At 59.9% G+C, this 22735-nt stretch overlaps 2 protein-coding genes across 10 annotated transcripts in view; one reads left to right on the top strand and one right to left on the bottom strand.

The window, feature by feature from the left end:
- Degs2 (delta 4-desaturase, sphingolipid 2) overlaps positions 1–11682 on the top strand; it is a 52234-nt gene extending 40552 nt beyond the window's left edge. For 3 of the 5 annotated variants that reach the window (XM_019205253.2, XM_033766803.1, XM_033766806.1), the window contains exons 3-4: positions 9333–10075; positions 11250–11682. In XM_019205253.2, the coding sequence (XP_019060798.1) occupies positions 9333–10075; positions 11250–11396 (890 nt within the window). In that variant the 3' untranslated portion in view covers positions 11397–11682. Of the gene's footprint in view, positions 1–6; positions 114–8825; positions 9189–9332; positions 10076–11249 lie in introns of those variants that run through there. The other 2 variants (XM_010609124.2, XM_033766804.1) reach the window with 2 other exon arrangements.
- Positions 11683–12926: 1244 nt separating this feature from the next.
- The window catches only part of Evl (Enah/Vasp-like), a 96050-nt gene continuing 86241 nt past the window's right edge, over positions 12927–22735 (bottom strand). For 2 of the 5 annotated variants that reach the window (XM_033766799.1, XM_033766800.1), the window contains exons 6-14: positions 22594–22718; positions 21886–22007; positions 18863–18923; positions 17943–18006; positions 16646–16712; positions 16502–16564; positions 14425–14491; positions 14167–14224; positions 12927–13351 (exon numbers count right to left, since the gene is read on the bottom strand). In XM_033766799.1, coding sequence (XP_033622690.1) covers positions 13314–13351; positions 14167–14224; positions 14425–14491; positions 16502–16564; positions 16646–16712; positions 17943–18006; positions 18863–18923; positions 21886–22007; positions 22594–22718 — 665 coding nt within the window. In that variant the 3' untranslated portion in view covers positions 12927–13313. Of the gene's footprint in view, positions 13352–14166; positions 14225–14424; positions 14492–16501; positions 16565–16645; positions 16713–17942; positions 18007–18862; positions 18924–21885; positions 22008–22593 lie in introns of all 5 variants that reach the window. The other 3 variants (XM_033766801.1, XM_033766802.1, XM_033766798.1) reach the window with 3 other exon arrangements.

The raw sequence follows: 22735 nt of genomic DNA, 5'->3' as shown, positions 1-22735 counted from the left end.
CGGGGCTGCGCAGGGAGCTCTCGGCTGCAGCATGGGCAACTGCCTGGGCCGCAGCGACTTCGAGTGGGTCTACACCGATCAGCCGCACACGCAGCGGCGCAAGGAGATGCTGGGTGAGCGCGGCGGAGTCCGCGGGACGTACACGGCGGGCAGGGAGAGGGGGGAGTCCAGCGCGAGTCGCTCAACTTTTCCCGTGGTCGCTAAGGCTGTCGCCTGCGCCTTCCCTCTGGTCTCGGGTTGCTGCGTCCTCGGCGCCCCGGAGCCCTGCGGGCGGTGCCGTCCCGATCCAGCGAGGTGGGGGGCTCTTCTCCTGCGGGAGGACGGCGCGACCCCCTGGGCGGGTGCTCGGTGCAAACCCGCTTGTGCGTCGGAACCCCCGATCTCGCCGCACACCGCGCTTCCCGGGCGGGTCCCCGGCGACCTCTGGTCCCTCTCCCCTCCCACCTCGGCGGCCAAGGGCTGGAGCCCTGGAGCCCTGGGACCCACTTGAGGTGGGAAGGGTGGCGAGGGACCCGGTACTCCAGAGTCTGTCCCTACACAGAAGCTACCCCGGGACTGGACCCGGGCTTTCTGGAGAGGCCGGCGGGAGGCTGGAGAGGGCTGGAGCCGGTGCACTGCCAGGTGCTCGCTCTTCCCGCCTGTTCCACCAGGGCCGTGGCTTCTCCGCCGCCGCTTCGGAGCTCCTGAACTTGGAATGCGCCCTCTCTCCCTCGCTCCCTGCGGCTCTCCGGCTCCCTCCGCTGAGGTCCCATCTACTCAGGAGCCTGGGGCCCTTCCTCTGCTTTCCTTCCCGGGCCCTGCACTGGCCCTGAGGTCCAGATAGCAGCTGGGGCACCGATCTCTTCCTGGCAGAGACCCCTGAGCTTGGGTGAGCCCGGTGAGCCCGGAGTGGAAGCTGAGCCTGGCAGGGTGGAAGGTTGACCAAAAGCACCTTCCCTGCCGGGCTGATGGGCAGACCTGGTGCTTAGCCCAGGACTGCATGAGTGTCCAGCAGGGGCATTTTATAAGCCTGCCTATAGGTGAGCATCTGCTTTCCCCACCCTGAGCTGTGGCAGCCCTGGCATGAGGCCTCTGGATAATTGCCTATCGGAGAGGAAAGGTAGCTTGCCCAGGGCCACACTGCCTTGGGGGGAGGGGCTTGCTGAGGCAGCTGGCGCCAAGCTCCTGGGGTCAACAGAGATTCAGTCAAGATCTAATCTCCAAGTCAGGTCCCAGGAAGTCTTTCGAAAAGCTGACTGCAGGTGCTCTGTGAATGGGGCTAAAGTCCATCCCCAGCTCCTTCCAGGGGTGAGGGCACCCCGGGCGCAGTGTCCTAAGAAAACAGGGTTCCATGGCAGCCCCTAAGGACAGAGACTCCCCAGCCAGGTGGTTCCAGGTGGCAAGGGTGGGGCTGGCAGCCTGGGCCTTTCAGATACCAAGCCTGGTGGTGGCCAGTAGAACAAGATGCAGGCTTTGGTTTGTCTTTCAAAAATAAATGCCTTTGTAATTTTGTTTGCCTTCCAAAAAATTATGAAAGCAGGGCTCATACATGAAAAATATTCAAATAAGGAAAACAAAAGAGGAAAACCAGGAAGCGTAGTTCTTGGCCATGGTTGGATTCTTAGTTTAGGAAAAGCCTGGCTGTGGCTTTTGGTGGCCAGTGGGAACACTGAGAACTGACCAAGCTGGCCGATGCTATCAGGGAAGATGCCAGGTTCCTGGGACAGGGCACAGGCCACCCCATCCCCTGGTGGCTGCCCTCCGGCTTGCTTGCAGAAGGAAGGGAGGGGTGCCCTGTCCTGCCCAGGGTGGCTCCCTTGGAGCTGCGGGGCTGTGTGGTCAGGAGGGGGCTCTGCTGTGGCCCCCAGTAGCACAGGTGGCCAGAACAGTGGCCCAGGATTTCTCAGTGAAACCCAGGCAGGAAAGGATGTTGTAATGTTCCTTCCAGAGCTCTTTAATGGTTAAACTTGTGTCTGAGACGATCTGGAAGCACAAGTGGCCAACGTTTGCGCTGTAACTCGAGACTTCGGCCATAAATTAAAACTAAAATTCCAGTCCTAACACAAGTTGTATGTCAGGCCGGTCATAATTTGAGGATCCAATGTAAATGTAAACAATGGGTGCCTCTGGAGGCAACCGAAAGCCATGAGTTCCATAAGATTTGCCAAATTCTGTAATGGCCAATTTCCAGCCCGAGGCAGGGCTGGGGAGAGGCCCTCCGTGGGTTCCTGGGCCTGAGAGCCACATCCTACCCCAGTCACCCTCCGGGAGCTGCTCTGCCTCCCTCCTCATCTCTGAGCTCCTGCGCTGCACAGAGCTTTGCTGCCTCTAGCTAGAGCCCCCTATTCGGAGTTTGGTGAGGGTGAGGGAAGGGAGCCCCTCTTTTAAGGCACCAGTGGTGCTTATGAGGGTCCCCTCTGTCTGTTGCCTTCCTTCAGCCTCTGCTCCCGACCCCATCATGCTGGAATCAGAGCCCAGCACGTTTCTTTGGGGGACAGAAATGCTGCCTCAGCAAGAGGTCCCTAGACCGGCAGCTTGTGTCTCACACTCGTCCTAGAGCATTTGGAACCCACGTGTGTGTTGGGACCCGCGGAGGGAGGGTGTTGTCCAGCCCGTCTGGAGCGGGAGCACCAGTATCCTGGCAGCTGCCCCGACCCAGGCTGCCCTGCCCGTCCCAGTCTGCACCTGACTGAGATAAGGGCCACTGTCCCCTGGCCCCTAACACCTGCCTCAAGCTGCCCTGCGTGTCAGTCTGCACCTGACTGAGATAAGGGCCACTGTCCCCTGGCCCCTAACACCTGCCTCATGGCAGCTGTTAGTGGCCCTTTGTCTCCCTCTTTGTGGCCTCTGCTCCTGCATGTGGCACCTGGCCACACCCTGCCTGGTTCCTCCTTTAATTTTTAACAGTTTATGAGGGGAAGTGAATGTGTGTGCAGCCCTTTCCTTCTGAGGTCTCGGCCCAGTGCTATTTAGGAAGTGGCATAACCCAGGTTTAGGGTGTATCTGTCACCCCCAACGAGACCCCTCTGACCTCATGTCCACCCTGCTGTCCAGAGTCCTTCAGTGCAGATGCCTCATCTCGGGTGCCCTCTCTGGCCCTTGCTGCCGGGACGTGCCGTGTGCCTGGAAGGCGCTGCATCCTCCCCCATGCTGGGCCCTGCCGTCTCTGCCCCCACCTGCGTCCCCACAGACCTTTGCACATATTTGTCACCAGGGAGCAAAGCAGGTTTATCGAGTGGCCAGCAAGGAGGCTGCTGTCCACATTTCCTCCCTGGATCTGGGCCCTCTGCTCCTGACACACTGGCTGGACAGAGCTTAGAACAGAGGGGGAAGCCAGGTGCTCACAACCTTCAGCTGGAACGGGAGGCAGCGGAGGCAGGAAGCCGCAGCCACCCAGCTCACCAGGTGGAAAGCAGCTGGCAACACCAGTGAAGCCACGCCCTTGAGCTAGCGGGTCTCCGGAGACAGTGTGACCATCTAACAGCAGCAGAGCACACCTTTCTCTCCACATCACACGCAACCTTTCCCAAGACACAACCTATCTTAAGCCACAAACTAATTATATAAACACAAGAGTGGAAAGGATCCCTCCGAACTATCTGAGCAGAGCAGGATGAAGCTAGGAATCAGCAAAAGAAGCCAGAGAAACTATGCAAACATAGAAATTAAATCACACATTATCGAGTAATTAGGTCACAGAAGAAACCAAGGAAGAAATTAAAAATTCTCTAGAATCGATGGCAGTGAAAGCAGAGCTTCTGGGATGTGATGAGAGCCTTCTTAGAATAGAGCAGCCCCAGCAAATAACCCAAAGGTGCATCTCAAGTCCTGGAAAGACAAGAACAATCCAAATCTGAAACTAATAGAAATTATAGTAATCAGAGTGGAAATTAATGAACTCAAGACTAAAACAACAGTACAAAGGAGCAGTGGATCAAAGAGTTGGTTGGGGGACCTGGAGGTGGGGAAGATGGGAGAAAGGAGAGGGGAAGGGGAAGTAAATAGGATCAAGATCTGCTAATATGTGAGCCAGCATGATGGTGAACACCTGTAACCCCAGCACTGGGGAGGCCGAGGCAGGAGGATCACCACAAGTTTACGGTCAGCCTGGGCTACATAGTAAATTCAAGGCAAGCCTGAACTACATAGCAAGTGCTTGTCTCAAAAAAAAATATGTGCCAGTTTCCCCACAATGAATGTATTTACTATGTATCACAAACATATACTAGTTTAAAAAATTGCAAAAAGAAACAAAAAAAAGGTGAAGCCTTTTCCAGGAGGCCTGAGGGCAAGTGATTCAACTGCTGTGGTGAGGGGCACTTCCTGCTGCATCCACCAGGTGGCACAGTCAACACCAGGCAGCTTGGTGGTGGGAGCTGGAAAGCTGGTGAGTGGCGAAGTGGCAAGCTGGGGACTCAGGGACACTTGGGTGAGTACACACGAGGCAAGGTCACCTGTCCCATGCCCAGTGAGTGACCGTCTTATGACAGACAGCATGTGGCCTTCCTAGGAAATGGGAGCATCCAGTGCTGGAGATGCCAGGGCCCAGGGTGTGGCAGTGTTGAGGACAGAAGTGAGGCTGGAGAGGGAGGCGGCTGGAGGCGGCCAGAGTGACCTAAGGCTGGGAGGGGATCCTGCCACATCCTGGACCCCTTGATGTCCTGGCAGAGCTGTCAGGAAGATTTCTGGGTAAACTGAGGGTCACTGAGAGTTCAGGGGTGCTGTGACCATGCTGTGTATGGGGCCCTGGGCATCGCTGGCTGCCTGGGTCTGTTGCTTGCCCCTTGAACCGGCTGCCTCCTCTAGCTTCCCAGCCCAGGGCCGAGTGTCCCTCAGGAGGACCCTGGTTCCACACCCACAGCCCTGAGGTTATGAAACCCTCACCTTAGTGAGTCCTGATCCTGCCTGTCGCCTTTCTGCACTGGCCCCCTTGGGCTGCAGAGCCGCCCTGCCAGTGTCTTTCTGGACACAGTGGCTCTGAGCAGTGGCTGCTGCCATGGCCTGCTGCCCCTCTCCCCAGGCCAGCGAGTGCCACAGCAGGGCAGTGCCAGCTGGCCTGGGCAGGCCTGAATGCCCTGGGAGGGTGCAGAGAGTTTGTCCTCTGTGCCTCCTGCTGTGGCCTGGTGAGACAGAGCCCAGTGGCCCCTCCCAGCCACTCGCCCATCTTCTCTTTAGCCCTTGTCAGCACCCTCATGGGGACAGCGCCCTTGGCCCTGCCTTTCCTGGCTCCTGGGGCCTGGCTGCTCCCCTCTCTGTCCCCACCATCCCACCCTGCCCCCTGCACCACTCACTCTTGTCCTTTCTTCCTGGCTCTGGTCTCCTTTGGCCCCTGGCAGTGGGACACCTGCGTGCCGTGGTCTTAGGGACCACCACATCCTCACTGCCCAAGGTGGCCCTGTAGGACCTTTCCTGTGCTTCCGGTCTGCACAGCCAGTGGTCCCCACAGGGTCCCCCCAAGGTGACGTGCGGGCTGAGTCCCTTCTGGCTGGCATATCAGCCTGACTGCCGCAGTCAGGACTTCCAGCCCGTGCTGCCTGGGGCCCCTCAGGGACCGAGCCATGGTCCAGCTCCTCCCGGGTGCCGTCTTCTGCTAGCTCAGCTCCTGGGGTGCTTCCCGCCCTCACTGTGGTGCAGAGCCGCAGCTGTTCAGCCTGGTCACTGTCCTGTGGCTGGTGGAACAAACGGTGCATGCGAGACTACCTCGGCGCAGACTTTGTGTGAGCAAAAGCTGGTTTTTATTCCACCGGGTATAGTGGGCTGAGATCGGGAAAGATGTCAACAATTAGCCTGAGAAGAAGCAGAGTTTCACCGGGTCAGGAGGGAGTGCAATATTAAGGAATCCGGCGGAGTGTTTGTGGCCCAAGTTCCCAGGACAGTCAGTGCAGCTGTACAGATAGTACCGGACTTCTCAGTGCCGGGGAGGTCGCACGTCCTGTCCTGTCCTGAATCTTCTGTTTGCTGAGGGCAGCGTGGCACCTCAGTGGTGCCCAGTTGTCTGCTGAGGATGGCATGTTTGCTGGAGGGCCCTTAGGACAGGCATACAGCTGGGGACATGAAGTCTGCCCTTTGCAGAAGAGGCTGGGGTCCGGGTGATGCCCTGAAACCAAAGTCAGACATGGGACGCCTGTGCTGAGGACAGGAAGCCCATGTAGCAGCAGGCGTGACAGCTGGAGTGGGGGCTACAGGCCTCTCAGGGTAGTGCCTGGGCCCCTTGATGGGTGGCCCTGTGGCTGCCATGATCCCAGTGGCTCCAGGGGTGTGTGGGAGGGGCTCCCTCGGGGCTGGAGGGCTAGGGTGTGGGTGCTGCTGTCCTAACACAGGGTCTCTCCTTTCTCTTCTGTCTTTGAAGCAAGGAGGGAAGGCTGGGGCTTGGGGGCAGCAGGGTCCTAGGTGCTGTTGGGCCCAGTGGAGCAGGCATTGGGCTCCCCGAAGGTGGCCTGGGTAGGGAGAGGAGGACCCCAAGTGCATTCTCTTCCGCTGCTGATGTCCCAACCACAGGTTGGGCTTATTATTTTTGTTTTGTTGTTTTTGTTTTTTGGTACTGGGGATTGAACTCAGGTCCTTTCACTTGCGAGGCAGGTGCCAAAACCACTGAGCTAAATCCCCGGGCCCTGAGTTTATTATCTTTGTTCACCGGATGGGAAGCTGGGCTTACACCTGTATTCCCAGTTAGCTGGGAGGCTGAGGTGGGAGGTTTCTAAGTTCAAGTCCAGCTTGGGCAATTTAGCAGGCCAGGGACTTAGCTCAGTGGTGCCACCACCTGCCTCGCAAGCACAAGGTCCCAAGTTTGATCCCCAATACCAAGAATAAAAAAAAGACCCTGTCTCAAAATTTAGAAACTAAAAAGGTTAGGGTTGTATCTTGGTGACAGAGTACCCCGAATAGAATACTGAAAAAACAAAAAAACAACCCCCACAATACAGGGAAGCCAAGGCCCCCACTGTCCCAGCTCGAGTGGCCGAGCAACCATGGCTCTTATGTCAAAGGAGCCTGCAGTGTGGGGCCAGTGCTGGCTGGGGTGTAGGGATGGACCCAGGCTCACCTGGCACAGGTGTGCCAGCCCCGCCCTGTGCTTGGCCTTCCTCCAAGGGGAAGCAGGGGCCTGGGGCCTGGAAGTCTGGCCTCGGAATGAGTGGCCCAGCCCAGCTTTCATGTTCACAGTTCGGGACTTTGCATGTGATTTCCCTGCAGCTGTGGGCAGCTGTGTGCCCGGCCCTGGCCACCCAACCCCGGTCACCTAGCTGTGGCCACTGCATCCCGCCCTGGAAGCCCTTGTCTTTCCGGGCAGCACTGGCACCTTCTGGAATGTCCCCCATCCCGGCCCCTGCTGGGGCTAAGACAAGCTGGGACGAGGATGGCCACCGCCCTCCCGAGTGGAGGCTCAGGGTGACCCAGAGGTCCGAGGCTGGAATGGCACCTGGCTGAGCCTGGTGAGAGCAGCAGAAGGGCTCCGTGCTCAGGTCCCCCGGCACTGGGCCAGTTCCTGCAGCGACTGTCGTTACCTTCTCCTGCAGTCAGGAGATCGGAAGTCTCACTGGGCCAGAATCGGGGTCTGCTTCTGGCTTCTCTGGCTCCTGGACGTGCCCACGTTGCTCAGCACGATGCCTCCCTCCGAGTCCCGGCCAGCCGCAGCGGGCCCAGCCCATCTGTGTCACAGTGCCCTGGCTTCCTCTCCCCAGGGCCTCCCTGGGCTCCTTGTGCTGGCCTCGGGCCACCTGGGTAACCCCACTGCCGCTAACCCCGTTACCTGGGTGTGGGTGGTGTCTTTGGGGTCTGTTATTCTGACCATGGCTCTTCCACAGCCTGCCTGGGGTATTTTGGGGGGCCGGGTCTCCCCCTACATGTCAGGCACCGGGCCGGTGGGCAGGGAGGGAAAGAGTACAGTTAGAACTGGACCCTCCCTCCGCATCGTCTCCAGCATCCCTGTCCCAGAAGCCCATCTTCCAGCTGCCTGAACTCAGACACAGAGCACGGGGCAGAGCCATGGCCCTGGAAGCTGGGCTTTTACAGCTGTCTGTTATCATGGTCAAAAGGTACAAGAACGCAGACTTTGTCACTTGAACGTGTGCAGCTGGTAGTGAGAACGCTACAGTACATGCATGCTACATACTGACTACTGCATGCCTTCATTCCTTCCTTCTTTTGAAGACAGGGTCTGGTCTTGAACTCACTATGTAGCTCAGGCCGTCCTTGGACTTGGAAAAACCCTCCTGTCTCAGCCTCCCAAGTGCTGGGATCACAGGCAGGTGCTATCACGCCCACTTCCTTGTCCATTTTTGAATTGGGTTGTTTGCCTCTTTGCGGTTGAGTTGTGGGAGTTCTTTGACATTCTGGATATTAAACCTTTATTTGGAGCTGGATTTGAACCTGTGCTGGCTGGCACTGAACATGTTCTGAACTCCGCTCCCTCTCATCCTCCAGGGGTCACTGCTGTCCCCACTCCTGCTCTTGTGCAGTTTGTGCCCCTCTGCCTTGCCTTGCCCAGCCCGCCAGCGCCCCAGGGACTGGCACTCCCCATGGCCCGCCCACCCCCCGGATGCTGCTGCAGGCCCTCCTGGCCACGGCCACCCCACGCCCATTGTTTGTTTCTCTTTCATAAAACAATACACAGAAAAGTACAAAGACTAGAGGACAAAAGCCTGCCACCCCAGATAAACATGTGATGTCTTCTTGTGGTCTGTGCTGGCTTTAAGAACTAAAACCCAGAGGCAAAACTGAACATGCTGCGCCCTCCCTGGCCCCAGCAGTGCCAGGCCGGGCTGGCATGACCATCTCTGTCCAGGATGCCCGTCCTCGGCTGGGCCTCCGCCAAAGCAGCCCGGTGCTGGCCTGCACGGTTAGCAGGGCAGGTCTGGTGGGCAGGTGGCAGTGCACTCCTGTGAGCTGTGTTGACACCTGCTGTCTACTTAGTCTGGTCACACATTCAATTCTGCTGGTGTCCCCAGGACAGGAGCTGGACCTGCCTGCCTCTGCATGCCCACCGGCCAGGCTGTTTCTGGGCCCAGGTCCTACAGGGCTGGCTTATTCCTCTTAGTGAGCCTTGTGGGTGTGGGCAGGGCACCAGACAGGAGCTGAGTCCTACTCCGTGTCACTCCCTGGGGCTTACAGATGGGGGCGAGTGCCAAGCATGGTGGCACAGGCCCAGCACTCTGGAAGGCTGAGACAGGAGGATCACAGATTCGAACCCAGCCTGAGTGACTTGGCAACTGGTGAGACCCTGTCTCAGAATAAAAACTAAAGGGGTGGGTGTGAAAGGAGAGGGAGGGAAGGGGCAGGATGGAAGATGGAGTGCAGGGAAAGAGACAAAGACCCCAAAGTGAGTGTCCCCTCACCTGTCTCCTGTTCTCTGGCAGCCAAGTACCCGGCCATCAAGGCCCTGATGCGGCCGGACCCGAAGCTCAAGTGGGTGGTGCTGGGGCTGGTGCTGGTGCAGCTGCTGGCCTGCTGGCTAGTGCGAGGCCTGGCGTGGCGCTGGCTCCTGTTCTGGGCCTACGCCTTCGGCGGCTGCGTGAACCATTCGCTGACGCTGGCCATCCACGACATCTCCCACAACACCGCCTTCGGCACGGGCTACGCCTCCCGCAACCGCTGGTTCGCCATCTTCGCCAACCTGCCCGTGGGCTTGCCCTACGCCTCCTCCTTCAAGAAATACCACGTGGACCACCACCGCTACCTGGGGGGCGACGGGTTGGACGTGGATGTGCCCACACGGCTGGAGGGCTGGCTCTTCTGCACGCCAGCCCGCAAGCTGCTCTGGCTGGCACTGCAGCCCTTATTCTACTCGCTGCGGCCGCTCTGCGTGCACCCCAAGGCCATCACCCGCATGGAGGTGCTTAATACCCTGGTGCAGCTGGCTGCGGACCTCACCATCTTCGCCCTCTGGGGCATCAAGCCTGTGGCCTACCTGTTGGCCAGCTCTCTGCTGGGCCTGGGCCTGCACCCCATCTCGGGCCACTTTGTGGCCGAGCACTACATGTTCAGCAAGGGCCACGAGACCTACTCCTACTATGGCCCCCTCAACTGGATCACCTTCAACGTGGGCTACCACATGGAACACCACGACTTCCCCAGCATCCCAGGCTGCAACCTGCCCCTGGTAGGTGCGGGGCAGGCAGGGCTGGGTGGAGAGGGGCCCTGGGGACCCTCTTCCTTCTGTTCCGGTCAGGGGATGGCCACTCACACAGTGGTCCCCAGGGCCACGTGACACCCCGCACCTCCAGGTGTGGAGGGGACGCTGCAGGGCGTGGGGCCTTGAGAAGCAGGGTCTAGGCCAGGCGCTTTAGGGAAGATGGCTGTTTGAACCTGCTGTGACCTTGACTGGCCGTGTGTTCCCAGGGAAGCCATGCGCCCTCCAAGGGGCTCCACTTCCTCCTCTGAGCGTGGGCCGCAGTGGTCAGCATGCGTGTGAGGACCCTCGTTCCTGTCTCCTGACTCCGGGCCCGCCCATCAGACAGGGGGGTGGCCTTGCATTTTGCAGCCTAGAGCTGCAGGGAGTGGGAGCCTTGGGGGAGCTCTGCTGTGGGGTCCCGGAGCCTGGACCTCAGAGAATTTTTGAGTGAGAAAGGAGGAAGGGGTCAAGCATGAGGAGGAGGGGGAGAAGAAAGAAGAGGAGGGGGGAGTGGGAGGAGGAGGGGAAGAGGTAGAGGAAGAGGAGCAGGATGAGGAGAAAGAGACGGGGAGGAGGAGGAGGGGACTCTCCCGTCAGGCCAGGGCGAGGGGCGGCAGAGGTGTGCCGGTGTTGGTGTACATGTGTCTGGGTGCACACCTGTGTGTGGGTGCTAAAGCCCTCTGGGCTGAGCAGAGGTGGCAGAGCCAGTGTGCAGGCCTCAGCCTTGGGCGGGAGGTCCCCACCATCCCCAGCTGGGAGTTCGAGCTCCTGTGTCCTGCCAAGTCTTCGAAGGCACCCTGGGGAGTGGGGTGGGGGCTCCCTGACATTCACCTGGACCTAGAGGCCAGTGCACTTCCTGTGGGAGGCCTTGGTTCAGGGACAGGCAGGCAGGAGGGAGTGTGGAGGAACAGACAGGTGGAGAGGGCATTGCATGCTGGGCTGAGGAGTAGGCAGCCAACCCTAAGGCCCCCGGCAGGACGCAGGCCAGACCGGGCCCGAGACCTCTGCGGTGGGTCCCTCTGGCCTGCTGGATCCCAGCCCTGGGTGTCTTCTGAGGTTGGGCACCTTGAACTCTTCCGCCTGGCCTTGGGGCTTCCAAGCAGCAGGGCGGCCAGCCCTGCCCAGGGGTCCTTATGGCAACCCTGACCCTGGCCTCCCCCAGGTGCGGAAGATTGCACCCGAGTACTACGACCACCTGCCACAGCACCACTCGTGGGTGAAGGTGCTCTGGGACTTCGTGTTCGAGGACTCCCTGGGGCCCTATGCCAGGGTGAAGCGTGTGTGCAAGCTGGCCCAGGACTGCCTCTGAGCCGGCCGCTGACCCTGGGGTGGACACACTTCCTGCTGCATCGCTCACTGCCATCTCCTGCCCTCTGAGCCGTGCTTCAGAAAGCTCAGCCGGCCTGACCCCTGAACTGCAGCTTTGGGCCCTGCTGAACCCCGGCTGGTGTCTGTGGTCCCAGGCCGCAGCGGAGCAGCCTGGCCTGCATGTGGTCTCCATGGGTCACCTGCCAGCCTGAACGCTCCGTGCCTGTCTCTGTGCAGCTAGTTTGTCAGTGTTCTCAGGCCTATAAATTAAACCAAGGTTGTTTTCATTGTCCTGCCTGGTGGTCTGAGGGGTGGTCTTGGCCCTAGGCTGGGTCCCAGGGAATGAGACCCCACGGCCGGGCAGTGGCACCTAGGGTCCCAGTGCTACCCCCTCCTGGCCACTGCACACCATTTCCGTTTGCCCAGGTGCGTGCTCAGGCAGGGTCTCCATGGCCTTGTCACTGGGGCTGGTGGGCTTCAGGGATGTGGGCGGAAGACCTGTAGCTGTGGGAGTCTGGCAGCAGCCCAGGACCTCTGGGGCTCCGTACCCTGGCTGAACTCTGCTGGCCCACCTGGTCCTCAGCCCTGCAGAAGGGGAGGGTGTGGCCAGGCCTGGGGACTTATCGGAGGCTAGGTTGGTCACGGTTGCAGCAAAGGTGGGACGGCGGGGCTATCTCCCGACCCAGGAGAGAAGGGCCTGGAGGAGGTGTGCTGCAGTCTGCCCCTAGTACCTGGGCGTGCCAGGTGGTGCCAGGCACAGGTGTCCCTGAGGCTTCCTCTGTGACTGGAGGACTTTGAGCCCAGGCAGGCAGCCCCACCCTGAGCACACAGGCAGCCCGGGGCTAGGGGAGGCCCGGCTCCTCCATGCCTGCCAAGGGCAGCCCTACAGGCCTCTCCAGACTGCTTTGGCCACCATGTGGGGAGGGGCTGGTGTGTCAGAGCAGCGGGAAGCTCTGCGGCCCCGGCCAGGCCATCAGGTCCCATTCTGGTGTCACACCTCAGAGAGCCACATGCCTGCCTTTGGGGTTGCTGAGGGCACAGTGGGGAAGCAACGTTAAAGGCAGGGCCAGAGCATGGCAGTTCCTCTGGGACCAGTGTCCCCTCCCTCAGAGTGGGCTGGACCCAGGTGGGTTCTCTGCTCTGGGGTCGTGCTGGCCCGAGGTCCCAGTACACTGAGGCCTACACTGCTGGGATCCAGGCCACACCCACACTGGTCCTGGAGGCCCACACTGTCTCTGCTGCAGTCCTAGGCCAGGGTGTTGGCGTGGGCAGAGGAGAAGGCAAAGTTCCCCCAGCTTTGCTCCTGTGGCTGCCGCCTGGCATATGCACACGTGTCCCTGGGGGGCGGGGACATCCTGGGGTGTGAGGAGCATGTGTGGTCCTCTCGGGGAAGAGCCCAGGCCCCCAGCCTCACCCTCCAGGCTGGGGACCCTACCCTGCTCTTCTTCCCGTTTTTCTGGCTCAGCCCAGCCTGACCTTACCTGCAAGGGCTGCCTGGCCAGTGTGACAGAGCGAGCAGGAGCCGCGTGCGGACAGTAAACGGTTTATTACTGTGTGGACGACACGCAGCGCATGGGCAGACTTTAACACCATGGTCGCCGGCACAGTTGCTCAGAAAGGCCACACTGTGCCCGTCACCTAGAAGAAAACTTGGAAACCATCTAATGAAGCAGGTGATCTGGGGTGTCCTCTATAAACCAAAAGAAATGTACACTTAAATAAGCAAATATAAAATACAAAAAAAGAGTGGGCCTGGTGTTCTGTGTCGGACAGAATCTAAAAAAATCCAGGAGTTGACTGTTTCCTTCACATCGGGCACAGGCAGAGACCTCAGCGTCTGATGGCGCCGCTCCTTGGGTGTGGTGTGTGCTGGGAGTCAGGGCCGCAGCTCCTCGCCGTCCTCCGTGGCCAGGGCCACCTATGTGGTGCTGACACCGCTCAGCTCCTGCCTGATGGCTGAGAGATGGGACAGGAGAGGGGCTCAGGCTGCGCCTGGGGGGACCTGCCTGTGTCATGCTCTCACGTGCAGACCCCATCTCCCAGCCCAGGCTGGCAGAGCTCACACCCAGGCCACAGGCCCAGCGCTGTGGAGCTTTGGGGGCCTACAGCCCCTGGTGGGACAGAGCTGGGGACTCTGCTGACCGCTCCTCTGAGTCAGCCTGGCCTGTGATAAAGGGGTCTCCCCAATCATGAGGCCCTCTGGGCAGGCAGAACTGGATGGGCAGGAACTGGGCTCTCTGCTGGCCAGGGTGTGGCCACCCTGCCTGCACCTTCCCTTTCCTCTGGCTGCAGATCTGAGCCAGCTCCTCAAAGGCCTGGCGGGCCCGGAAGGACGGATGTGATGCAGGAGAGCCAGGGGATCTTTGCAGGGAGCGCCTCGCCTGCCCCAGCCCAAAGCCAAGGCTAGGAAGGAGCTTGGGCCTAGGTGGTGGCTCCTGGTCTCCATACATCCAGGAAAGCAGTGGCCCTCACAGAGTCCCAGGGCCGGGGGCTGGAGGTGACAGACCAGAGGCAGAAGGAAGCAACATCTAATAGAGCCTTGGGGCCTCTGCCAGGACCGCCCTGCCCTCCACACAGGCCTCAAATCCTTCAGGGCACGCGGGGGTGTGGAGGCCTCGGGTTCCTCAGCTAGGGGTGGGCGTGCTGCGGGCATCGTCTTCCTTTTCCCTGGTGGGTCCCGAATGGGCCGCCTGGCGGTCTCCCCGCCTCTTCCCGGGGCCCTACTGTCCACAGCTCTGGGACAGCCCCGCAGGTGGCTCCAGCCCACTCACCGTCGATGATCTCCTCCTTCACCTTGTGGAGCTCCCGGACCACCTCCTCCAGGATCTCCTGTGGGACAGAGCCTCAGAGTGGGGAAAGGCCGTGGGGACCCCTCGGGCACATGCTGGGGACACCGAAGGCGGCCCCAGGGGGGAGGTGGAGGGGGACAACTTTGCTCTGGTGCTGGCATGGTTGGGGACATCCTCTCTCCTCCGCTGGCTGGCTCCTGCTGACTGCAGCCATAGGCAGGCCCCGCTGGCAGCACTCACCTGTTTCATCCGGTCCAGGTCAAAGGCATCCAGGGCCACGTCGCTCACGCTTCCGGCAGGCTTCACTCTGGGAGAGGAAGATGGGAGCAGACAGGTGGGCCACAGGGCCTGCGGGTGCCCTGGAGAGTCTGGAGGTCCCTGGCCTTTCCAGGGCTGCCACCTGTGGTCACACTTGAGGGCTCCGTGGTGCCAGGCCCACATGTCCCGGTCGACCTGGGGACTGTGAGGGCTGCTCCCCGACTTGAGGGCTCAGGCAGGTGGGTGACAGCTGCCCAGCCACCACCTCTTGGGGGAGAACAGGACCGACACCCACCCCTCTGCGGGTGGCTGTCCCTGCTGAAACCCAGCACCTGTGGCATTGAGGTCCACGTGAACTTGCAGTCAGCCTGGTCTGAAGGCACCCACTTCCCACCCAAGCCAGCGCCCGGTCTTCACAAATGCACCCTCGGGTGTGACTTTGCTCTCGGCGGCGGCAGCTGTCACAGGCTGACTTCCATAAAAAGGCTATGTACTAAGGCACATGCCGCCCACAGACCTCCTGCCTGGGTCTCATCCAGCTCTGGGGTCTTCAGGACCCCATCCTGGTGCAGCGGCAGACACTCGGTCTGGGCTTTCCCTCCCCGTGTGATGATGGGGGCCTGAGCCTGTTTCCAGGGGAAGCGAAGTGGCCTGAGCCAGGTGAAGAGATGGGGGCAGCGGGGGCTGGTTGGTGCCAGCGGGACAGCTGAGTGGTCCCAGATCCTGTTAGGACTAGCTCCAGATGTCCAGGACCCGGGTGGCCCTGCTGAGGAGGACACGGGCACTCAAGGAAGACAAGAGCGTGCTCCTGCCCGAGTCTGTGAGAACGCTGGGTCCTGATGGCTCCCAGGCCATCCCGTGAGGTGCAGCTGCGCTCCTGGCTGCACTGACAGCCACCCCACAGAAGCCCCCTAAGTCATGCTCTATGGGAGGGGGACCCTCTTGGGAACCACCTGAGAAGCCAGAGGACAGCTCTTTCTCAGGGCTGGAGAGACCTGGGACCGCCCAAAACACCCTAAATACCCCTGGCCCTGCCAGAGTCACCTCCCCTCTGCCGCCAGGCCCAGTGTCCCAGAGCCCTCACCCACTGGCCCTGTGCCCCACTGTCCACCAGACCCTACACACGATACAGAGGCACTCCCAGCTGGTCTCTCTTGCTCCCCTGCTCTCTGGCTCATGGTGCAGGGGTGGGGGTGTGTGTGCAGCTCAGGGCGGGGTACTTCTTGTCCCTACACCTGCAGGCCACCCAGCTCCTGTCCCTCAGCACCACTCCCTAGGCTGCCTAGATCTGCCCGAGCCCCTGCCAGGACTTCAGCTCCCCTGTGGACAAGGCTCCTTGAGGGTATGGCTGTCCCTGGCACATGGCTGGTGGCTGCAGGGCCTCTTCCTCGGTCACCTGAGAACCAGGCCATGCCCCCAGGGCTGGGCTGGAGCCCTGCTTCCCTCTGCAGGATCAGCCCCCTGGCCGCCTGCTGCTTCCTTCACTTTGGGGTGGGCAATGGGGCATCTCTTGGGGTAGGCTTAGAGGCCTTTGGGGCCAGACACGCTTAGCTGCGGTTACTGCTGGCCTTTGTGGGCAAGCTCAGTGCCAAGTGTCCTATTCTATGGTCATGTGGGCTTCGGTCAGTGAAACACGCTTCTGTGAGGAGACGCCGGGTACTTAGCACACAGGAAGGGACAGAGCCGGGCTGGATGGAGGGCAGGTCGGGGCGGTCCCCGCTCTGGCTGGCGGGGAGGGCATAGCCGCACCAGTGGGCGCCTCCTGTGTTCAGCTGCCAGCCACACCCCAGGTTCTCTGCGGACTCCCCTTTGTCTTGGGATGGCCACTTCCCTCTGGCTTCGGCTCCTCTCCTGGAGGGGTGGGGAAGGAGCTGCCCCACCCCAAGTCCCTCCAGCTCCCCCTTCCCTGGGGCTGAGGAACAGAGCACCCTTCCCAGATGGACAGACAGACAGACAAGCTGTTAAGTGACGGCTGTGGGAAGGGGCTGGGGGTGTTAGTCAGGAGACAGGGACAAAGGCCCCAAGCCTGGGGACATGTGGGCGGGAGGGTTTTCGGTACCTAGAGTGAGGCTGCAACTGAAGGGGGCTCTTAGCTTCGGGGCTCTTTGCCACGGACGGGGTTCTAAGGCAACGAACGAGACAGACACGTGAATGGCATGGGCGCCCCCTGGCCCCAGACACGCGCCTTCCCAGGGTAGCTTACCTGGACAGCAGTGAGGACACAGGCTTTTCCACTGAGTTGCTGCGTTCCCAGGGCTTCCGGCCAGCCTCTGTCGGTCAAGTGCCACAGATGAAGACCAGTTAGCCCTAACCCTTGGTGGCTACCCCACAAGCCCACTGGCTCTCAAGCTGGCTGCAGACCTGTGTCACTGGCCCCTGACAGCAGGACTCAGTGCCTGTGCCTGGCTGTGACCTGGTCTCACGTCCTCCCAGAGCACAGTCCGGCCGGGGCAATCCTGACCCCAGCAATAGTCAGCAGTCCTGCACACTCTGGGCAGGACGCCTGGGTCTGCACTCAGTGCTGTCTGTTGTCTCTTGTCCTGGGCTGAAAGCTGCTTTAGCTCCTCTTGTAAGTCAGTGGTACAGGTTGAGAAAGCCCTTATCCCAAAGGCTTTGGCACCGGAAGTGTTTCATTTTTTTTAAATTGGGAATATCTGCAGACTTTACATGCAGTTTGCTCTGAAAGTTTCAGAGAATTTGGATTTTTGGATTAGGGATGCTCAACCTGTGCCAGATTAGATGTTCGGGGCTGAGGAGCAGAGGCGGGTGTGGAGAGCCGGGGACAGATGCCCTCGGGTGCAGCTGGCAGGTGAGGAGGCCCCACCCAGCCACCCTTCGGGCCAGGCCAAGGCCAGGTGCCAAACCCTAACCAGAGGGAGCCCCAACTCCTCAAGGGGGAAGCAGCCCACAGGCTGGGCTGCCATGTGGACAAGGAGTGGCAGTGATGTTCACCTCTTCTGGCCAAGAAGCCTCGGACCTGGGAAAATCCACGCCCAGCTGGAGTCATGGGAGTGGACGTGGCCATGCGCCAGTGTGCACTGTGCGGGCGTGAGCCGTGTGAACAGCTGGCGAGAGCTTCCTGTGCCTGGCTAGGGCGGCCCGCCCCGCCCCAGCTCTGCCTCACGGCACCATAAGCAGGAGCCTATGCCTGGCAGAGCAGAAGCTGAACTGTGTGACCGAGCCTGGAGCGTCACAGTGTCCCGGTCCCACCCCTCTGCACAGTCACCTGGAGAGACCATGGGCACCAGGGGCAGGGTCCACTGAGGACTTCCGCGATGCCAGTCATTAGGCAGGCACCACAGGAAGACGTGGGCCCTGACTTTCAAAGCTTTTTCCTGGCCAGCAGTGTGGCCCAGTGGTTCAGTTCCTGCATGCGGGTAGCCCTGGGTTCGGTCCCCATGAGAGGGCAGTGGCTGTGGCTTCGGGAGCCCTCTGCGCCCACACAGTGAGCTGGTGGTCAGTTCACCCTTCCAAGGCTCCCTTAAGCCTCCGCCCCTTACCTGTGGAGTTAGGTGGCTGGCTGGCGGCTCTGGTCCCCGGGCATGGGGAGGTGCTAGGGTCTTCCTAAGTCGGGAAAGAAAGCTCTTCCATTAGTCCACTCAGAAGGCTGCTCAGGGCTAGGCAACATACCTTTGGACTAGGGCCGTGTATAAAACCTGTCCCAAATGCTCTCAATGACCTTTTTTTTTGGGAAGGGGGCGCATATGTTACTGGGGATTGAGCTACATTTCCATTCCTTTTAAAAATGTCTTTATTTTGAGACAGGATCTTGTTAAATTGCCCAGGCTGGGGTCTAGCTTGTAACCCTCCTGCCTCAGCCTCCTGATTGCTGGCATTGCAGGTGTGCACCACCACACTGGGATGTTCTCCAGGGCCCCAAAGAAGCAAGCTCTACCCTGGAGCTGAAGGTTTCACAACTGTGCTTCTCTTCCCAATCCTTAGGCTGAAACCCACATCTCCTCTTGCCAGCTTGGCTTCAGCCATTTAGGTCCTGAGAAAAGCCAGAGCTGGCCCAAAGTCCAAGGCCCTGTACTGTGGCAGAATGTGGTTACCATGGACTGGCCCTGTAGTCACCCTAGGCTACAGCTGGCTGAAGGTCCCAGGGTGTGCGTGGCATGGGGCGGTGAGTAAGAGGGAAGCCAGCTGGCCTGCAGGCCTATGACTGGGCAGGAGAGAGTGAGGCCGCAAGGCAGTCCTGCCTACTGGGGTTCAGAGGCAGGGGTCTGCAGGAGGGCAGGGGCCTTCCTAGCCCGGGTTTGAGGCTGTGTCTTAGGGAGGAAGGTTGTGCAGAGGCCCTCCTGCCTCAGCTCTAAGCCACCCACCAGGCGTCCATCACATGTATCTGCCTGGGTGCACCCCAGGGCCCAGAAACTTCCTGATCCTGCTGAGGATGCCTAGGGAGGGGTAGGTGGGCACTTACCGTTTGGCTTTCATCTTCCTTTTTCTCAGCCGGTTTGTCTGTCTGTGAGGCTGCTTTTCTCCTAGGACCAGGAGGAGAAGGCACAAGTTGGCTCCCTGAGCTGTTCAGAGTGGAATGCCTGGGCCTTGCTGATGGGCTGTGTGGGTTACGGTTCTGGCCCTGAAGGAGGCCACCCACTGGGCGCCATGCCAGGTGAGTGCAGGCTTTGTGCTTGACTGGCCTGGGCAGAGAGGAGGGGTTTGGGGCGGCCCGGGTAGAGAGGCCCACCTGCACCTTTCCTGGTCTCCCAGGCGCAGAGCGCCAGCTGCAGTTAGCCCAGCAACCTGACTGCCATCCAGACACCAGGAGGAACCGGAAGGGCCACAGGGCTCTGGGCCCACAGGGCTTCCCGTGGAGCTGCCTCTTGCCAGCCTCGCAGGACCGCATTGTACTTCCTTTCCTGGCCTTGGTGGTCACCTCTAGGTCTCTAAGACATGGACTCCCAGTGGTTCCCAAAGGTGCCCTCTCGTGGGTCTCCAGTTCTGTGCAGCCACTGGAGTAATCTGCCAGCCTGAGGTGAGCTGCCCACCAAGGATAGAGGTGTGCAGTGATGGGCCGGCCCTGCTGCCACTCAGTGGACTCCACAGCCACCTCATCTCAGGACAGGCCCCTGAAGCTCAGGAACTGTCCTTGACATGAACTTCTCACAGCAGTAAGCCTGGCCAATTCTACCTCTGAATTTTATTTCCAGTCTTTGCTTCCAACCCCCTTTACCAGCCACCTTTGTCTGTTCTTGGGCTACCACAATCTCCTCACTGACCCAGTGCTACAATGCTTGTCTAACAGGCACAAAGCCCTGGATTTCATGTTCAGCACTGCCAGAAATGACCAACCCACCAGACAACTAAGCAACCAACCAACCAACCAACCAGCCAACCAACCCAACCTAACCAAAACAACCCAACCCAACCCAACCCAAACCAAAATAAAACAAGCTGAACACAGGGGTGCACTCCTGTAACCTCAGCTTCTCAGGAAGCAGAAGAAGGGGGACTGCAAGTCTGAGGCCAGCTTGGGCAATTTAGTGAGACCTTGTTTCAAAATAAAAAATTTAAAAAGGACTGGGGATATAGCCTTCGGTGGCAGTCTGCATCCCTAGAATGTATGAGGCCCTGGGTTCCATCCCCATGACCGCAAATAAGAAAAAGATGCAGGATATGCACACTTAAGGAGGTCAGAGTATGTAAAAGACCTTGGCACACAGCAGCTCTCAGTGAAAGTTTGTGTTCTCTCTGCATGCCTCTGCTGGGAGAGAGACCGCCCCTGTCCTCCCTAAGAGGTAGGGACAGTCTCTGCAAGGAGTTCTATTAAAGGAGCCCCTGCAAGCGTGTCTCCTTGCCCACTCTGCCCCATGCCTACCACCAGGATGGAAGCCAGAGAACAACCAGAGGGGTGCTGGCTGGGCTGTGCCAAACATGCACGCAGGGCCTTGACTGCCAGCATCTGGCTGGTGTTGGCTCCCAGAAGCACCGGCCTCTTCCTGTTTAGGGAGAGAGGAGCTTCCTGTCAGTTTGAGCTCCACCACTGAGGTTAAACTGTTAACTCTCTAGCTTTAGATGGGGAAAGCTATAATAATTTCTTTTCCCTGAATATGTTTTTTGGTGAGGCCCTGTTCAGCCCTCAGAGAGCTGGCGGTAGAACCCATGCCCAAGCATGGCAGTTTCTCTTCCATCTCCTGGCCCGTCTCCTCCTGCCCAGGTGACTGGTGCAGTGGGCTCCTCGGCTTTCCCAGGTGCCTCAGCACTGCCCGCTCCTGTGCTGGCTCCTTGCAGGGGACGCCCCCTCTCCCACTCAGCGCAGAGCAGAGCACATACTCATGCTTTAGGCCAGGTATGTGCAGGGCCTCCTCACTGCACCGAGCTCCCTCTACCTCTGTGCAGCCACTCAGCTCCTACGGGCCTGTTTATTGACTTATGGAAGTTGCTTTAGTGTCCCTGCCTTGCCGATTTAGCCTGTCAAGGCCCAGGGGAGTTTGGGGGAGGCCACGCCATGGATCACTCTTGCTGCCCTGCCACCCAGGATGCTCCCTGCAGCTCCTGAGGCCCGCACAGAGAAGGCCGGGCTCCTCCCTACATGTAGCACCAGGCCAGCTCCCTGCATGCCTGGGGCTCTGTCTCCTCACCGCATCCTCACAGAGCCCTCTGGATTAATGGGATGATTCAGGACAGTAGAGCGAGGGCCTCAGACACACAACTCCCACACGGGGCAGGGTGGCCAAAGTGGAAGGCAGCCAGGAGCGAAGGAGCACAGCCCTGCGCCTTCCTTGGACACTGCAGGGGTTCTGACCACGAGGCCTGCTCCTGTGTCCTCTGGAGCCCAGGCCAGCCACAGCCAAGGAAAGCTGTCAGGCCACACCCTAACCAAAGCCAAGCCCTGCAGCTCTTCCAAGAGAGAGTGGCATGACCTTAGCACCTCCTGAGGTTTCAACTGGGGAATGAAACACCACAGTGACAGGCTGGAGGCCCTGGGCAAGCTGGGGTCACACCTGCCAGTGTGGCTGGACAGTGGGCAATCAGGTACTAAGCTCCCAGCCAACCATGACACAAAGGGAACCGTTCTCTTCCCCCTTTTGGGCGCAATGTCCCGGGCCCTTGTCCTTCTGAATTTCTTTCCTGTACCCCACAGTGGGCCTGGAGGAGTGGCACCTTCAGCCCACGCTTGCCAGAGTTCTCCTTGTGTTGACTTTTCCATCCTAAGTGCAAGCGAGACTCCTCTTTCCCTGACTGCTTCTCTGAAGTGACCCTCAAGTGGACTGGCAGGTAAGAGGCGTGAAACCTGTCAGACTAAGATGAAGCAGGTATAGAGTTGAGGGGCCCTCCTGGCTCTCACTTCAGGTGACACTTTGAGAGGGGACTTAAATGACAGTGTTGCTTGATTGGCTAAGCCTGGGTGACAAAAGATTTGGAGGCCCAGGGGGGATTCTGTGTGGTGCCGAGTGATAGCAACTTCCTGACGCTGTGCAGGCTCCTGGGCATGAGACCCACCTCTTGGCCAGTAGCTTGTTCATCTCCTCCATGAGGCCGCCTCCACCACCCCCGCTGCTCGCCCGGTTGGCATCGGACTTCGAGGTCCCACTGGGACTGGAGCCTCCAGACGCATCTTCCGGCTGAGGGGATGGTGCCATGTTTCAGGAGAGGCAGCAGCCCCTCTTGAGGGGAGGTAGGGAGTGTGTGCACGGCACCCCTTGGTCTACCACTCCCAGCCCACAGGAGGAACCAGCATCCGGAGGGGCACAGACAGCAGACACCCTGAGCCATGTAGTCTCCTTGCCAAGCCCAGGGTGACACAAGGGGGTGAGGAAAGGGGCCAGTTCTGTGGGGAGGCAGAATTCACGCCAGCAGTCTGAACCAGAGGCTCTTGGGCTCTTCCCAAGTACACAGGGGGAAAGGCTGAGCTGCAGGACAACTGGCAATGCAGGAAAAGCACAGGCCCGATTCTGAGACCCGGGGCCGTGGCTCAACCCTGCAGCACAACAGCTTGGCTGGCACACTGGGGCCTCCATTTCCTTATCCACAGAAGGGGACATTTGCATCCACATATGAGTGTGTAAGCGGGGTCCCTGTCCCATCTTCAGAGCGGCTTGGCTGAGGCTCTCCTGCCCTCCCTGCCCCAGGTGAGTCTCACTCACCATGGGTGCCTGGTGTGGGAGGCTGCAGGGACGGTACGGGTTAGCTTCTCTCCTGGGTGCTTACCCGCTGCACTCTCCTCAGCTTTGCCCCTGCCAGGGCGGCGGCCAGGCCTGACACGGAGCTTTCGTCATGGCTGCTGCCCTGGGCTCCTCCAGCTGGCAGTGGGGGTGGAGGCGGGGGGGTGGCACCTGCAGGTGGCGGCGGG

The sequence above is a fragment of the Fukomys damarensis genome, unplaced genomic scaffold (assembly GCF_012274545.1).
Source record: "Fukomys damarensis isolate Sample0158 unplaced genomic scaffold, DMR_v1.0_HiC HiC_scaffold_21, whole genome shotgun sequence".
Classification (NCBI taxonomy): domain Eukaryota; kingdom Metazoa; phylum Chordata; class Mammalia; order Rodentia; family Bathyergidae; genus Fukomys; species Fukomys damarensis.
Note: the sequence above shows the minus strand (reverse complement) of the source record. Positions and strands in the feature narration are given on the sequence as shown.